Genomic DNA, 18414 nt, shown 5'->3' on the forward strand with positions numbered 1-18414 from the left:
CCACAGCAGTAGTCATGAAAGTGTCTATAGATTACTGCTATATATTATGAGAGAGACAATAATTTATTTAAATGGATTCAACCACACGGGTTTCCGCAATTTACTAGCCTGTAGAGCAGAGGTTCTCAAACTCGGTCCTCGGGGGCCCACACAGTGCATGTTTTGCAGGTCTCCTCACAGAATCGCAAGTGAAATAATTAGCTCCACCTGTGGACCTTTTAAAATGTGTCAGTGAGTAATTAATACACCTGTGCACCTGCTGGGTTACCTGCAAAACATGCACTGTGTGGGCTCCAGAGGACAGAGTTTGAGAACCACTGCTGTAGAGTATTGGGTACACAATAAATACCCTTGAGAGGAAAGTGTAACCTAGCCTTACCCGAGTATACGGACTTATTTTCAGACATGCATTAGCAGAAACCACAGAGTTAATGAGAAAACACAGTGCAGTGTTAGTGAGACAGCACACCTATCCCAGACAACCCTGAATGGAGTAACAGAGAGGACTGGGACCAGCACACAATACCTCAGAACGGAGAAGCGCACCGCTGGATATATACTCACACACCCGCATCTACCTCACAGCAGCATAACCGCTGTCTATATGTTCCCCCCTTCACTAAAATCTGCAGGATAGATTCAGTGGGTCTGTGGAGGAGCCTGCATACAGCCTGTAGGAAACTGCACCTTTTAGCTTCTGGTCCCGCTCTCCGGGAAGCCCCACCCCCTCAATGGAACACAGTCCCTCATTTTTTTTTTATTTTTTTTTTTATACTGGCCTTAACGCCAAATAGTGAAAAAAATAAAAAGGGTGTATAACCTTTTTTTTCATATGTTGCCAGTGTGGGGTACGCAGCGAGCACCGCAGCCTGTAGCCGTGTGACCGTTGCTCCTTCAAGCCACCATTATCACCGGTGACCCACTAACCGAGACCCCGGTGTTTGTACTCACCGCGTCTGCTTAGGCATCTGTTAAGGGACGGCAGCATGCTGCCGGCGTGGGCTCATAACCTGGGGATGTGAGAAACAGCGCCTCAGGAGCTCAGTGTCATGTCAGCTGGGATGTTAACCATTAACTCTTAGGAAGTTGGTTTGGTCCCCCCCGGTCAAGATATGGGAGGGGGGGGGGGGGGTGGAAGGGGGTTTAAGTCCCATGACTGAGGCAGACTGGTTGCCAACCAGAGCTGCCTGAAAATAATTAACTAAAATACATTTCTGAAGAAAACTCTCTGGAGAGCAAGCAGAATACACCCGGCTCCTTGTGCACATTTTCTATACCGAGTCTGCTAGGAGGGGCATAGAGGGGGAGGAGCCAGCAGACACTTTTAATTTCTTAAAGTGCCAGGCTCCAGTGGACCCGATCTATACCCCATGGTAATCTACTATTCCCCAGTATTCACTAGGACTTAGAGAAAAAAACAAAAAACAAGCAAGAAAGATAACCAGGCACAGTAGCTACTTGATTGGTCCATAACACTAAGTAGAAGACAGATCTACAACACATTGCTTAACTGCATTAGCGCTGGTACAATGTAGTGCATTGGTAATACTGTAGCAGAAACATTTACTATAAAGTCAGTGTTTTCGCATTGACTGTTCTGTGTGCTTATCACAAAAAATAAGATTTTACTCACCGGTAAATCTATTTCTCGTAGTCCGTAGTGGATGCTGGGGACTCCGTAAGGACCATGGGGAATAGCGGCTCCGCAGGAGACTGGGCACAGCTAAGAAAGAATTAGGACTACCTGGTGTGCACTGGCTCCTCCCACTATGACCCTCCTCCAGACTTCAGTAAGGATACTGTGCCCGGAAGAGCTGACACAATAAGGAAAGGATTTTGAATCCCGGGTAAGACTCATACCAGCCACACCAATCACACCGTATAACTCGTGATACTATACCCAGTTAACAGTATGAACATAACAGAGCCTCTCAACAGATGGCTCAACCATAACCCTTTTAGTTAACAATAACTATATACAAGTATTGCAGACAGTCCGCACTTGGGACGGGCGCCCAGCATCCACTACGGACTACGAGAAATAGATTTACCGGTGAGTAAAATCTTATTTTCTCTAACGTCCTAGTGGATGCTGGGGACTCCGTAAGGACCATGGGGATTATACCAAAGCTCCCAAACGGGCGGGAGAGTGCGGATGACTCTGCAGCACCGAATGAGAGAACTCCAGGTCCTCCTCAGCCAGGGTATCAAATTTGTAGAATTTTGCAAACGTGTTTGCCCCTGACCAAGTAGCAGCTCGGCAAAGTTGTAAAGCCGAGACCCCTCGGGCAGCCGCCCAAGAAGAGCCCACTTTCCTCGTGGAATGGGCTTTTACAGATTTAGGCTGCGGCAGGCCAGCCACAGAATGCGCAAGCTGAATTGTGCTACAAATCCAGCGAGCAATAGTCTGCTTTGAAGCAGGAGCACCCATCTTGTTTGGTGCATACAGGATAAATAGCGAGTCAGTCTTCCTGACTCCGCCGTCCTGGAAACAAATTTTCAAGGCCCTGACTATGTCCAGTAACTTGGAGTCCTCCAAGTCCCTAGTAGCCGCAGGCACCACGATAAGTTGGTTCAAGTGAAAAGCTGATACCACCTTAGGAAGAAACTGGGGACTAGTCCTCAATTCTGCCCCATCCATATGGAAAATCAAATAGGGGCTTTTGCATGACAAAGCCGCCAATTCTGCCACCCGCCTTGCCGAAGCCAAGGCCAAAAGCATGACCACTTTTCACGTGAGATATTTTAAATCCACGGTTTTGAGTGGCTCAAACCAATGTGACTTTAGGAAACCCAACACCACGTTGAGGTCCCACGGTGCCACTGGAGGCACAAAAGGAGGCTGAATATGCAGCACTCCCTTGACAAATGTCTGAACTTCAGGCAGTGAAGCCAGTTCCATTTTGGAAGAAAATCGATAGAGCCGAAATCTGGACCTTAATGGAACCCAATTGTAGGCCCATAGTCACCTCTGACTGTAGGAAGTGCAGAAATCGACCTAGCTGAAATTTCTCCTTTGGGGCCTTCCTGGCCTCACAGTACGCAACATATTTCCGCCATATGCGGTGATAATGGTTAGCGTTCACTTCTTTCCTAGCTTTAAATAGCGTAGGGATAACTTCCTCCGGAATTCCCTTTTCCTTCAGGATCCGGCGTTCAACCGCCATGCCGTCAACGCAGCCGCGGTACGTCTTGGAACAGACAGGCCCCCTGCTGCAGCAGGTCCTGTCTGAGCGGCAGAGGCCATAGGTCCTCTGAGATCATTTCTTGGAGTTCTGGTTACCAAGGTCTTCTTGGCCAACCCGGAACAATGAGTATAGTTCTTACTCCTCTCCTTCTTATTATTCTCATTACCCTGGGTAAGAGAGGCAGAGAAGGGAACACATACACCGACTGGTACACCCACGGTGTTACCAGAGCGTCCACAGCTATCGCCTGAGGGTCCTTGACCTGGCGCAATATCTTTGTAACTTTTCCCTGTGTGACTGCCCCCCAGCCTCGAAGGCTGGCATCCGTGGTCACCAGGACCCAGTCCTGTATGCCGAATCTGCGGCCTTCTTGAAGATGAGCACTCTGCAGCCACCACAGCAGAGACACCCTTGTCCTTGGAGACAGGGTTATCAGCCGATGCATCTAAAGATGCGATCCGGACCACTTGTCCAACAGGTCCCACTGAAAGGTTCTTGCATGAAACCTGCCGAATGGAATCGCTTCGTAGGAAGCTACCATCTTTCCCAGGATCCGCGTGCAGTGATGCACCGACACCTGTTTTGGTTTTAGGAGGCCTCTGACTAGAGATGACAGCTCCTTGGCCTTCTCCTTCGGGAGAAACACCTTTTTCTGTTCTGTGTCCAGAACCATCCCCAGGAACAGTAGACGTGTCGTAGGGACCAGCTGCGACTTTGGAATGTTTAGAATCCAGCCGTGCTGTTGTAGCACCTCCCGAGATAGTGCTACCCCGACCAACAACTGCTCTCTGGACCTCGCCTTTATCAGGAGATCGTCTAAGTACGGGATAATTAAAACTCCCTTCTTTCGAAGGAGTATCATCATTTCGGCCATTACCTTGGTAAAGACCCTTGGAGCCGTGGATAAACCGAACGGCAACGTCTGGAATTGGTAATGACAATCCTGTACCACAAATCTGAGGTACTACTGGTGAGGATGGTAAACGGGGACATGCAGGTAAGCATCCTTGATGTCCAGTGATACCATGTAATCCCCCTCGTCCAGGCTTGCAATAACCGCCCTGAGCGATTCCATCTTGAACTTGAATTTTTTTATATATGTGTTCAAGGATTTCAAATTTAAAATGGGTCTCACCGAACCGTCTGGTTTCGGTACCACAAACATTGTGGAATAGTAACCCCGTCCTTGTTGAAGTAGGGGTACCTTTACTATCACCTGTTGTGAATACAGCTTGTGAATTGCCTGTAACACTGCCTCCCTGCCTGAGGGAGTGGTTGGCAAGGCAGATTTGAGGAAACGGCGGGGGGGGGGGGACGTCTCGAATTCCAGCTTGTACCCCTGACATACTATCTGAAAAATCCAGGGATCCACCCGTGAGCGAGCCCACTGATTGCTGAAATATTTGAGAGAGACGGGCCCCCACCGTACCTGGCTCCACCTGTGGAGCCCCAGCGTCATGCTGTGGACTTAGAGGAAGCGGGGGAGGACTTTTGCTCCTGGGAACTGACTGTATGCTGCAGCTTTTTTCCCCTACCTCTGCCTCTGGGCAGAAAGGACGCGCCTTTAACCCGCTTGCCCCTATTGGGCCGAAAGGACTGTACCTGATAATACGGTGCTTTCTTTGGCTGTGAGGGAACATGGGGTAAAAATGTAGACTTCCCAGCTGTTGCTGTGGAAACGAGGTCCGAGAGACCATCCCCGAACAACTCCTCACCCTTATAAGGCAGAACTTCCATGTGTCTTTTGGAATCTGCATCTCCTGTCCACTGCCGAGTCCATAACCCTCTCCTGGCAGAAATGGACATTGCACTAATTTTGGATGCCAGCCGGCAAATATCCCTCTGTGCATCCCTCATGTATAAAAGTGCGTCTTTTATATGCTCTACGGTTAGCAATATAGTGTCCCTGTCTAGGGTATCTATATTTTCTGACAGGGAATCTGACCATGCAGCTGCAACACTGCACATCCATGCTGAAGCAATAGCTGGTCTCAGTATAACACCTGTGTGTATATATAGATTTCAGGATAGCCTCCTGCTTTCTATCAGCAGATTCCTTCAGGGCGTCCGTATCCGGAGACGGTAGCGCCACCTTCTTTGACAAGCGTGTGAGCGCTTTATCCACTCTAGGGGATGTTTCCCAACGTGACCTATCCTCTGGCGGGAAAGGGTACGCCATTAGTAACCTCTTAGAAATTACCAGCTTCTTATCAGGGGAAGCCCACGCTTCTTCACACACTTCATTTAACTCCTCAGATGGAGGAAAACCTACTGGTAGTTTTTTCTCTCCAAACATAATACCCTTTTTTGTGGTACCGGGGGTAACATCAGAAATGGGCAACACATTTTTCATTGCCTCAATCATGTAACGTGTGGCCCTACTGGAAGTTACATTAGTCTCATCGTCGACACTGGAGTCAGTATCCGTGTCGACATCTGTGTCTGCCATCTGAGGTAGCGGGCGTTTTAGAGCCCCTGATGGCTTTTGAGACGCCTGGGCCGGCACAGGCTGAGAAGCCAGCTGTCCCACATTAGGTATGTCAAACCTTTTATGCAAGGAGTCGACACTGTCGCGTAATTCCTTCCACAGCACCATCCACTCAGGTGTCGACCCCGCAGGGGGTGACATCACATTTACAGGCATCTGCTCCGCCTCCACATAAGCCTCCTGATCAAACATGTCGACACAGCCGTACCGACACACCGCAAACACACAGGGAATGCTCTGACAGAGGACAGGACCCCACAAAGCCCTTTGGGGAGACAGAGTATGCCAGCACACACCAGAGCGCTATATAACACAGGGATCCCACTATAAATGAGTGTTTTCCCTTATAGCTGCTTTATATATATATATATATATATATATATATATATATATATATATATATACATACATACATACACACACATACATATCCTGCGCCTAAAGTTAGTGCCCCCCCCCTCTTTTTTACCCTTCTGTAGTGTTCAGACTGCAGGGGAGAGCCAGGGAGCTTCCTTCCAGCGGAGCTGTGAGGGAAAAATGGCGCCAGTGTGCTGAGGGAGATGGCCCCGCCCCTTTTCCGGCGGACTTCTCCCGCTTTTTCTGGAATACTGGCAGGGGTATTTTTACATCTATATAGCCTCTAGGACTATATATGCAGACTTCTCCCGCTTTTTCTGGAATACTGGCAGGGGTATTTTTACATCTATATAGCCTCTAGGACTATATATGATGTAGATTTGCCAGCCAAGGTGTCATATTGCCCTCAGGGCGCGCCCCCCCCCATCAGTGACCGGAGTGTGAGGTGTACATGAGGAGCTATGGCGCACAGCTGCAGTGCTGTGCGCTACCTTGGTGAAGACCGAAGTCTTCTGCCGCCGATTTTCCGGACCTCTTCATGCTTCTGGCTCTGTAAGGGGGACGGCGACGCGGCTCCGGGAACGAACACCAAGGTCGGGTCCTGCGGTCGATCCCTCTGGAGCTAATGGTGTCCAGTAGCCTAAGAAGCCCAAGCTACCACCAGTCAGGTAGGTTCGCTTCTTCTCCCCTTAGTCTCTCGCTGCAGTGAGTCTGTTGCCAGCAGATCTCACTGTAAAATAAAAAACCTAAATATACTTTCTTTCTAGGAGCTCAGGAGAGCCCCTAGTGTGTATCCAGCTCAGCCAGGCACAAGATTCTAACTGAAGTCTGGAGGAGGGTCATAGTGGGAGGAGCCATTGCACACCAGTTAGACCTAAAGCTTTCTTTATAGTTGTGCCCAGTCTCCTGCGGAGCCGCTATTCCCCATGGTCCTTACGGAGTCCCAGCATCCACTTAGGACGTCAGAGAAATGGCTACAAACATCAACAGCTTGCAAGCAGGCATCCCTGTTGATGTTTAGGTCTAGATCAGTGTTTGTCAAACACAAACAGTGCATGTTTTCCAGATTGACTAACGCAACAGATCCACAGGTGGCATTAAAAATTCCTGAGGATACCTTGAAAATACACATTGTTCCATGAGGATCAAGTATGCGAAACGCTGGTCTAGATAATCCCTTTGAAGAATGTGTAGAAACAGAGTCCGGTGGGGGAATTAACGGGTGTGGATCATTAGATCGACAGTGTCTAGGTCGACAATGTTTAGGTAAACCACTATAGGTAGACATGATTTTTTTTCCCTATGGTGTCATTTTCTTCGTAAAGTGACCGGGAACCCCAATTAGTGCACCGTGTCCCCTTGCATGGCTCGCGCGGGCAATTGTAGACCACGTGGATCGTTAAGTGAAAAAAAAAAACTCATGTCGACCTTTTGACCTGTCTACCTAGCACATGTTGACCTAGAAACCCTGTCAACTTAGTGACTGTCGACCTAAACATGGTCTATCTTCAGACCGGATCTCGAATTATCAGGGGGCAGACACAGGGCCGTAATGAGGGTGAAAGCTGAAGGGACAGCATTTTTATTTCCCATCTCCATGCCCCGGTGATTCCATAGTATATTTATTATTTATTTATTTACTACCAGTTATTTATATAGCGCACACATATTCCGCAGCGCTTTACAGAGAATATTTGGCCATTCACATCAGTCCCTGCTCCAGTGGAGCTTACAATCTATATTCCCTACCACATGTACATACTCACACATTCACACTAGGATTCATTTTTGTTGGGATCCAATTGACCTACCAGTATATTTTTGGAGTGTGGGAGGAAACCCACACAAGTACGGGGAGAATATACAAACTCCACACAGGTAGAGCCATGGTGGGAATCGAACCCATGACCTCAGTGCTGTGAGGCAGTAATGCTAACCATTACACTATCCGTATGCTCAGCCTCCACCTCTTCTCCCTCCCCCCCCCCCCTTGTTCCATCTTCCTGCACCTCCAGCCATGAGGTCACATGTCCCACAGACCTCCGCAGCATTGTGTACTTGTGATAGTACCAGCTTGTGTATAATTGCGCTGAAAGCGACAGCCTGGGACGTTGTGAGCAGACGCAGGAGCAGATCAGAGGAGCCGCCTAGTTACACAAGATGCCTCATTAACATTATCACACAGACGCAGTAGATGAACGCTAGCATCCATCTCAATCCTCTACTCCTGCCTGCACCATATCTATTCCAATGCACACTGGTTACAGCAGAAAACAAACAGAACAAAGATATAGACCTTTATTAATAAAAGGCACCAATGGTTTCTTACCACTGTCCATCATAAACATAAAATTTACTTTACATGATTTTATAGACATAATAAAGCAGCACCGGTTTAAAATCAAATATATACTATGTTTAAAAACACATTAAAACTACTTTGGTATCGAATTTTGATACAAGTAGAAGAATAAATAATTCCTCAGCACGGGTTTCTGTTTCCTGTAGAATAAACAAACAAAAAGTTAGAAAAAAAGGCATGAAATGCACAATAACGCACCTGGAAGAATTGTGTGAGCGCACTTTCACAACGGCTGTAGCCTCAAACATTTTATGTACTTAAGTGTTCCAAGCATAGAGGGGACGTAAGCACAGGAACCAACGTGACTGTATTATGTGAGGTTCATCACAACTGACAGGAGAGCTCCGATCAGGGAATGGAAGACAAACAACGGCAACTCTACATAACGGTGAGCTCTGCAAGGTGCATAACTATTGCCAGAACCAAAAACAAGACAAAGTTCCATTACAAGGATATCTGTGCAGTCAAAATATAGATGGCATCCCTGTAACAAATAAAAAATTATTTGCTCATATACAGTGATCTTTAACTAGTGCTGAGGAAATTCATAGTAAAGTGTTATGGAAGCAAGAAAGGGCGTTTCTGAAAGTATAAGACTGTTAGCACATACCATACAGGTGTTTCCTCAGACTGTGGCTTCAGTCACACCAAACATAGCACTCTCTGCGTGCCAGGTCCCAGGCGGCTTGGCTAAGCATCTTTCTCGTGATAAATTGCAGAGTGATAAAGCACCAGCCAATCAGCTTCTGTCATTATTCAAACAGCCTGTAACATAGCAGTTAGGAGCTAGTTGGTTGGCACTTTATCACTTTCTCTCTCCAAGGCTTGATAAATCTGGGCCACAGACTGTTAGCTCCACTGGGGCAGGGACTGATGTGAATGGCCAAATATTCTCCTGCGGAGTGTGTGCGCTATATAAATAACTGGGAATAAAATAATTGCTCCAATGCAGCAGTCGTAGCGTTATTTCATGCCTGGCCCAGCTGTGCTGCATCTGGGACTTTGTATGTGCTTAAAACTAATTCCTGTGCAGTAAAATGCAAATCAGATGCATTTTACTGCAATAACACGCTAAATTCTAAGGACGACGACGCAGCAGCTCAAACGCGCCATACGGCGCATAGACACATTTGTATATTGGACAGTGCCATACATGCCTTCACATAATGTGGACTTACCGTCTCTTAGTGGAACTTTAGGACATATGTTCTCTTTGACATCGTGCTGGAATGCTTTGGAGGGATCAAAGCGCTTCATGCCATGTGCATCACTGACACGGGACTGCAGCGGTTTGTCGCTGTGCTTTTCCTTTGCCAGCTGAGCTCTCAATTTTGTGATCTCCTACAGAGGAAATAAAACATACTTTACATACAGCATACTAATGCTTAATAGTGACGTATTAGTATTGCATAGTACATATAGAGCAAACCATACAATTTACTCAGTAATCAAGCTATAAATTGGCCCATAGACTTGCATTGCAGAGCAACGGAACAAGAGCGGTCGTACCTCCATACACTGCAACATGTGCAGATGTGTCCACATACATCTAGCCTCTATCCCTGAATGTTAAACGCCCCTTCTAGTCACGCCATGCCGTGACTTTGTAGCGCCGAACGTCTTCTAGTGTGACTTTTTCCATTAAAATACGTCTTATTCACAAAATGATGCGAATAGGACGCACAAGGTGATCTTCAAACGAAGCGCTACACTAAAGTGTTTTCCTAGGAGACACTGTAATATAGCATATAGTATGCAGATACAGCCACGGGCGCACACAAAAAATAGCCATGACGCATCATTTTAATCAGCAGAGGTGGCATATACGTATTCCTCACATAGCAATGCTAATAAGGCGCATTTTCAGCACAAAGAAACAAAAATGGTTGCAAAGTTGCACGGGACCTGTCAGCTCACTCACGCCAGGTATCTCCCACTGCCTGGCGTCTTGAGGCAAGATGTATGAGGACACAGCGGTATGCAGTCTTCTCTGCACTTCTCAGCAAGGAAGCGCATGAATGGCGGTTGCAATGATTGGACAGGTTAAACAATTCAGACACTGCAAGCGATTACCGCTCATATCCATACATTAAGCTAAAATGTGGTTTCATCAGCTGATCTGAACGATTATCGTTCAGTGTACACCCGCCATTTGTACAATGCGTTGTCATAAAGCATTTGACCAGCGTCTGCTTTAAAAACAAAAGGTTTCCATTGTTCTAGGTTTAAAATTAGAGGCTTGTATGTGTCCATGTGTTGCTGAGAAGAACAGAGCCAGAAAGGGGGATGATTGGGGGGAGGGAGATTGGACTGCATGGGATGCGTTCAGCATCTAGACAGTCTGGCTATAGTAGCAGTTGCAAAATGTGCTTTTTAGCAGAACCTGCAATTGAACAGGATCAGTGGCACGAAATTCACCCCTATTACCTGTTTCAGCTGCGTGTTCTCATTTTTCAGCTTCATAACATGTTTGATCTTCTGTTTCTGGTTCTGATGCCCCAGCAGCTTGGCGTAGGCCTCACTCAGCTTGTTCAGTTCGTCCTGCGCTGCTCCGTTCTCGTTAAGCAGGGCGTTCTTCTCCGCTTCAAATGCATCCAATTGTTGCTGTGTTAGATCGGAGGAAAATGCAGGAAATTAGACAGTCCAGATGTAACATAACACACCGATGGATTATTTTTATATTTCTAGAACCTTTTATAAAAGACAGTTTACCCATTAGGATTACCACATGGTCCCCAAAGAAGGGATAAAGCTATGAATAGGCTAGAGGTAGTGAAGGGCTAAAGCTGTAACCACAGAAATGTTTTTAGAAGGATAAACAGGGTCTAATCTGACAGGGGGAGATGCGGGACATGCAGTGTTCCATCAACGACCCGCGAGAGCACGCATATCATGGCCACACACTAGAAGATGTACAAGATATCGTTCCATTCAGACAATACATCGTCCAGGGTATACCCGGCTTTAGTGTAGAAACATAGAATGTGACGGCAAATAAGAACCACTTGGCCCATCTAATCTGCTCCTTTACCATAACCTTACCTCAAACCTTATGTCTTTGTAAGGAGATCCTTGTCTGTATCTAGATATGTATTGTCTATCCCATGCAAGTTTAAATTGCTTTACTGATTACTAAAAGCTTTTAAAAGTGGAAATGTTGGCCGAGGCAGCCAATCAGATTTGTCTATCATTTTCTCAATGCAATACAGAGATTGAACCCTTATTGGTAGCCAAGGGCAACACCTCTACTCTTCATTTTTAGAAGCTTTAATAAATCTATCCCTTAGAAGGAGAGCATATCAATTAACATAAAAGGATTGAGGACACTCTAAAAATAGCCACACTGTAACATATCACCACCTGAAACGGTCGGACTTTATTCTGTAGCTCCTCGAACATGCCGCGCCACTTCTGTGCTTCCATCTTCTCCGCCTCATCCTTTTCACGTTCCTTTCTGTATTTAAGAAGCAGGTTATAGGTCTGTTACCAACTGTGATGAGCACGTTGCACAGGGGTATGTATTAAAGCCTATCACACACACTGCACAGCATAAGCACTGCTTTCTAGCCATGCTACAGGGAATTGAATTAATTAAAAAAATCCCCCACAATGAACAAGGAAGAGGTAGAGGTATAGAGTTTGCTTCATTTTGCATTAACCATGCAGGAAAACATGGAACACCACCTGGTCACCCTTCCAATGACAGGCCAAATACAAACCACCACCCCTTGGTCTACAGAAGGCTGCCCTGCACTGTACTTCATACACAAGCAATGGGACATAGGTTACACATCTGGTACTACCACCCAGCGACACCAATTGGCTGGGAGAAAGGCGCACTGGTGAGGTCATTAGAAAATAAACTAACTTATTATAAGTGAGAAAGGATCTGCTGACCAACCTAATGACACTGCATATGCTAGTAACGGCTCAAGAGGTGGGGCTGCAGCACAGTCCAAAACTCAACAAACCAACTGCTAGCACAAACACTGCCGAAGATCGCCAGCCGGGAATCACTGGCAGTTGGTGAGGCTCCTCTATTTGAATCTTATGCTGGCCGTACATTAGTACGACTCGCAGTGATATCCCCCCCCCTCCTCCCCTCCCGCCAGCCACCGGGCATGCGATAGATTGTATGGTGCTTTTGCACAGTACAATCTATCGTACCTCCACAATTTCCGGGGGCCGGGATCGGCTGATCATATGTGCAGCATGTAACAGCTACATGTAACAGCTTGCGAGCTGCGGAGGTGTGGGACACGCGAGTCTGCCTGTATTTTTTAAAGCGCCAAAATGTATTATGCACATGCGACAATGCTGCTGCTGCTGGGGTTCTAATGCCACCCAAATCCCAGGACCTCCTTGTAATTGCAGCACACATTTTATTAATTTAAGACTGGTATTTCTGCAAGGCAATTGTTGTGTTCATATTACTAAACACTTCGAAACTAAAAATCAATGACCATAAGTACATTCTATATTTCTTTCATCCACTAGGGGACACTGGAGCGTTCCTTAAGGCCCGTACATACTGGTCGATATATCGGCCGTTCTCTTGAACGGCCGATATATCGCGGGACCGTCGTCCAGTGTGTACGGCCGATACGTCTGTGAACTCAGTCGTTCAGACGTATCGCGTCGGCCGCGCAGCACAGCCGACAGCCAATATATCTAACGATATATTGGCGCGTCGCTGTGTGTGTACGGGACGGTCGTCCGACCGCCCGTACACATGCTGCGGCGGCCGGCGGTGATTGACAGCTGAACTGGGCGGGCGCCCGCCCAGTTCATGACGTCAGTCCCCCCACGGATCAGGCCGTGTGTATGCACAGCACACTGCCCGATCCGTACATAGATATATCTGCAGATCAATTGATCTGCAGATATATCTGTTAGTGTGTACCCAACTTAAGACATAAGGGAGCTCCTGCTCCATGCAGATTTATTTTTTATTTATTTATAATAAATAAATAAAAAATAAATCTGCATGGAGCAGGAGTTCCCTTATGTCTAAGGAACGCTCCAGTGTCCCCTAGAGGATTCAGAGAAATGGATTTATCGGTAAGTACCAAAATCCTCTTTTCTTAACAGACAAACCTGCAAATGTGACTTTTCTATCCATCCTATAAATATAGGACTGTACCTCATACGCTCTTCTTGCAGCTTAGAGAGCTGCGCAGTCATGTTTTCAAGCTGGCGAAGTCGCTGCCGTAATTCCGCTTCCGCTCTGGTAGCACTCTCGCCAAGTTCCTGAAGTTGCGTTTCCAGCCGCTCCTTGGTTTCTGCAGAGGACTGCTGCAGCTCGTGAAGTTGCTGCTCCAACTTTTCCCTTACTTTAGTAGAAGCCATGGTGCGCTCATGAATCTCTTTTTCCATCATGTCCTTATTTGTAGACCGCAGTTCCTGGAGTTGCTGCTCCATCATGCTCTTGGCTTTGGCAGATTCAGTCTGTAGCTCAAGCACCTGCAGTTCTAGCTCAAATACGGTTTTATTTGAGGACTCTTGTAGCTTAAGCAGTCGTCTCTCTAATCCCTCTCTGATTCTCCCTGAGGTTTCCATAAGCTCAGAAAGCTGCTGCTTCAATACTTCTTTCTCCTTTTCTGCAGAACCCAGAAGCTCAAGGTGCTGATCCAACAGGTTCTTGTTTTTGGTCAAGTGTTCCTGGAGGTCATTAAGCTGCCGTTTCAATCCTTCATTTGTTTTAGCAGAGCTCTCCTCTAGTTCACAGAGCTGCTGTTCCAAACGTTCCTTCATTTTGTTTGAGGTCTCCTGGAGCTCAGCTAGTTGTAGCTCCAATCCTTCCTTGGTCCTGGCTGAAGTCTCCTGCAGCTCCAGCAGTTGGTGCTCCAGTCCTTCCTTAGCAGCGAGGGACTCTTTCAGCTCACAAACGTGCTGTTCCAAAGCTTTAGTTTCGCCATCAAGCTGTTGCTGTATCGCAGCTGTAGCCCTCTCTGCTTCAGCAACTTTATCAAGCAGGCTCTGGTTTGTACATTGCAGGCATTCAATTTCAGTTGTTGTGGATAACTTGAAGCTAAAAATAAAATAAAACATAAGATTTTTTATAAAAATATATTTATATATAAAACTAAACAAGGAAGGCCCAGCCTAAACCAACACCATAAGCAGTTAATTTCTCAGGCACATGCAGCTGTTCAATTCAGGATGGTCTGTCACATCTGTCATGTGAAGTGGGAGTCCGAGAGCCGTCACCTTGGCCAAAATTCCCACCGCTGACACAGGCATGGGGCAATATGATCCGGGTCAGGGGGCTCATATGCCCAACACAGGGCGCCGCCGGGATACAACCAAGAGGGGATGCAGAGAGAAGACCGTGTCAAAACATTTGAAGAGTGGGAAAGGGTGGCGGGGGGCACTTGGCATACATCAGGTCTAAATGGCTACTTTTATCCCATCATGTTTAATGTAGCTTAACTGTGCGGGCATTATAACCTTAAATGACATAGAACAATCTTTTCGGATAATTGAGCCAGCATTCTTGGTGATTACATAATTTATGGAATGCATGGTCCAGAGATAAAACGCACCACATAGAAAAATCGGCATTAATGACCAGTTTGGATTTCTTTAGATTAGACTCTCACATATAGGAAATTGCACCCAAATACTCAAAACAAACCGGCTCATCTCCCCACCCTATACCCCATGATCTGAAGCCTGTGTCCCCTATGGAGAAGGAAAAAAATAATTTACTCACCGGTAATTCTATTTCTCGTAGTCCGTAGTGGATGCTGGGAACTCCGTAAGGACCATGGGGAATAGCGGGCTCCGAAGGAGGCTGGGCACTCTAGAAAGATTTATGACTACCTGGTGTGCACTGGCTCCTCCCACCATGACCCTCCTCCAAGCCTCAGTTAGGACACTGTGCCCGGACGAGCTGACATAATAAGGAAGGATTTTGAATCCTGGGTAAGACTCATACCAGCCACACCAATCACCGTACAACTCGTGATACTATATCCAGTTTGACAGTATGAAAACAACTGAGCCTCTCAACAGATGGCTCAACAATAACCCTTTAGTTAGCAATAACTATTTACAAGTATTGCAGACAATCCGCACTTGGGATGGGCGCCCAGCATCCACTACGGACTACGAGAAATAGAATTACTGGTGAGTAAATTCTTATTTTCTCTGACGTCCTAGTGGATGCTGGGAACTCCGTAAGGACCATGGGGATTATACCAAAGTTCCCAAACGGGCGGGAGAGTGCGGATGACTCTGCAGCACCGAATGAGAGAACTCCAGGTCCTCCTCAGCCAGGGTATCAAATTTGTAGAATTTTGCCAACGTGTTTGCCCCTGACCAAGTAGCTGCTCGGCAAAGTTGTAAAGCTGAGACCCCTCGGGCAGCCGCCCAAGATGAGCCCACCTTCCTTGTGGAATGGGCATTTACAGATTTTGGCTGTGGCAGGCCTGCCACAGAATGTGCAAGCTGAATTGTACTACAAATCCAGCGAGCAATAGTCTGCTTAGACGCAGGAGCACCCAGCTTGTTGGGTGCATACAGGATAAACAGCGAGTCAGATTTTCTGACTCCAGCTGTCCTGGAAACATATTTTCAGGGCCCTGACAACGTCTAGCAACTTGGAGTCCTCCAAATCCCTAGTAGCCGCAGGCACCACAATAGGCTGGTTCAGGTGAAACGCTGACACCACCTTAGGGAGAAACTGGGGACGAGTCCTCAATTCTGCCCTATCCATATGGAAAATCAGATAAGGGCTTTTACATGATAAAGCCGCCAATTCTGACACTTGCCTGGCTGAAGCCAAGGCCAATAACATGACCACTTTCCACGTGAGATATTTCAGATCCACGGTTTTTAGTGGCTCAAACCAATGTGATTTTAAGAAACTCAACACCACGTTGAGATCCCAAGGTGCCACAGGAGGCACAAACGGGGGCTGAATATGCAGCACTCCTTTCACAAACGTCTGAACTTCAGGTACTGAAGCTAGTTCTTTTTGAAAGAAAAATCGACAGAGCCGAGATCTGTACTTTAATGGAGCCTAGTTTTAGGCCCATATTCACTCCTGCTTGCAGGAAATGCAGAAATCGACCTAGTTGAAATTCCTCTGTTAGGGCCTTTTCGGCCTCGCACCATGCAACATATTTCCGCCATATGCGGTGATGATTTGCCGTAACATCTTTCCTGGCTTTAATAAGCGTAGGAATGACTTCTTCCGGAATACCTTTTTCCTTCAGGATCCGGCGTTCAACCGCCATGCCGTCAAACGCAGCCGCGGTAAGTCTTGGAACAGACAGGGCCCCTGCTGTAGCAGGTCTTGTCTGAGCGGCAGAGGCCACGGGTCCTCTGAGATCATCTCTTGAAGTTCCGGGTACCACGCTCGTCTTGGCCAATCCGGAACCACGAGAATTGTGTTTACTCCTCGCTTTCTTATTATTCTCAATACCTTCGGTATGAGAGGCAGAGGAGGGAACACATAAACCGACTGGTACACCCACGGTGTCACTAGAGCGTCCACAGCTATCGCCTGAGGGTCCCTTGACCTGGCGCAATATCTTTTTAACTTTTTGTTGAGGCGGGACGCCATCATGTCCACCTGTGGTTTTTCCCAACGGTTTACCAGCATCTGGAAGACTTCTGGATGAAGTCCCCACTCTCCCGGGTGGAGGTCGTGTCTACTGAGGAAGTCTGCTTCCCAGTTGTCCACTCCCGGAATGAACACTGCTGACAGTGCTAGTACATGATTCTCCGCCCATCGGAGAATTTTTGTGGCTTCTGCCATTGCCATCCTGCTTCTTGTGCCGCCCTGTCGATTTACATGGGCGACTGCCGTGATGTTGTCTGACTGGATCAGCACCGGCTGGTGTAGGAGCAGGGATTTTGCTTGACTTAGGGCATTGTAAATGGCCCTTAGTTCCAGAATATTTATGTGAAGGGAAGTCTCCTGACTCGACCATAGTCCTTGGAAGTTTCTTCCCCGTGTGACTGCCCCCCAGCCTCGAAGGCTGGCATCCGTGGTCACCAGGACCCAGTCCTGTATGCCGAACCTGCGGCCCTCTAGAAGATGGGCACTCTGCAGCCACCACAGTAGAGACACCCTGGTTCTTGGAGACAGGGTTATTAAGCGATGCATCTGAAGATGCGATCCGGACCATTTGTCCAACAGGTCCCACTGAAAGATTCTGGCATGGAACCTGCCGAAGGGAATTGCTTCGTAAGAAGCTACCATCTTTCCCAGAACCCGCGTGCAGTGATGCACCGATACCTGTTTTGGTTTCAGGAGGTCTCTGACTAGAGATGACAACTCCGTGGCTTTCTCCTCCGGGAGAAACACTTTTTTCTGGACTGTATCCAGAATCATACCCAGGAACAGTAGACGTGTCGTCGGAACCAGCTGTGACTTTGGGATATTCAGAATCCAGCCGTGCTGGTGCAGCACTTCCTGAGATAGTGCTACTCCCACCAACAACTGTTCCTTGGACCTCGCCTTTATTAGGAGATCGTCCAAGTACGGGATAATTAAAACTCCCTTTTTTCGAAGGAGTATCATCATTTCCGCCATAACCTTGGTAAATACCCTCGGTGCCGTGGACAGTCCAAACGGCAGCGTCTGGAATTGGTAATGGCAATCCTGTACCACAAATCTGAGGTACTCCTGGTGAGGATGGTAAATGGGGACATGCAAGTAAGCATCCTTGATGTCCAGGGATACCATGTAATCCCCCTCCTCCAGGCTTGCAATAATCGCCCTGAGCGATTCCATCTTGAACTTGAATTTTTTTATGTATGTGTTCAAGGATTTCAAATTTAGAATGGGTCTCACCGAACCGTCCGGTTTCGGTACCACAAATAGTGTGGAATAGTAACCCCGGCCTTGTTGAAGTAGGGGTACCTTGATTATCACCTGCTGGGAATACAGCTTGTGAATTGCCGCTAGCACCGCCTCCCTGTCCGAGGGAGCAATCGGCAAGGCAGATTTTAGGAACCGGTGGGGTGGAGACGCCTCGAATTCCAGTTTGTACCCCTGAGATACT

The 18414-nt window shown here is 47.3% G+C and overlaps 1 protein-coding gene across 2 annotated transcripts in view; it reads right to left on the reverse strand.

Annotated features, from left to right (window-relative positions):
* Window positions 1-8317: 8317 nt before the first annotated feature.
* HMMR (hyaluronan mediated motility receptor) overlaps window positions 8318-18414 on the reverse strand; it is a 106002-nt gene continuing 95905 nt past the window's right edge. For both annotated transcript variants that reach the window (XM_063928745.1, XM_063928744.1), the window contains exons 17-21: window positions 13539-14426; window positions 11756-11849; window positions 10823-10999; window positions 9574-9736; window positions 8318-8535 (exon numbers count right to left, since the gene is read on the reverse strand). In XM_063928745.1, coding sequence (XP_063784815.1) covers window positions 8516-8535; window positions 9574-9736; window positions 10823-10999; window positions 11756-11849; window positions 13539-14426 — 1342 coding nt within the window. In that variant the 3' untranslated portion in view covers window positions 8318-8515. The remainder of the gene's footprint in view (window positions 8536-9573; window positions 9737-10822; window positions 11000-11755; window positions 11850-13538; window positions 14427-18414) is intronic.

This window comes from Pseudophryne corroboree, chromosome 6 (assembly GCF_028390025.1).
Source record: "Pseudophryne corroboree isolate aPseCor3 chromosome 6, aPseCor3.hap2, whole genome shotgun sequence".
NCBI classification, from domain to species: domain Eukaryota; kingdom Metazoa; phylum Chordata; class Amphibia; order Anura; family Myobatrachidae; genus Pseudophryne; species Pseudophryne corroboree.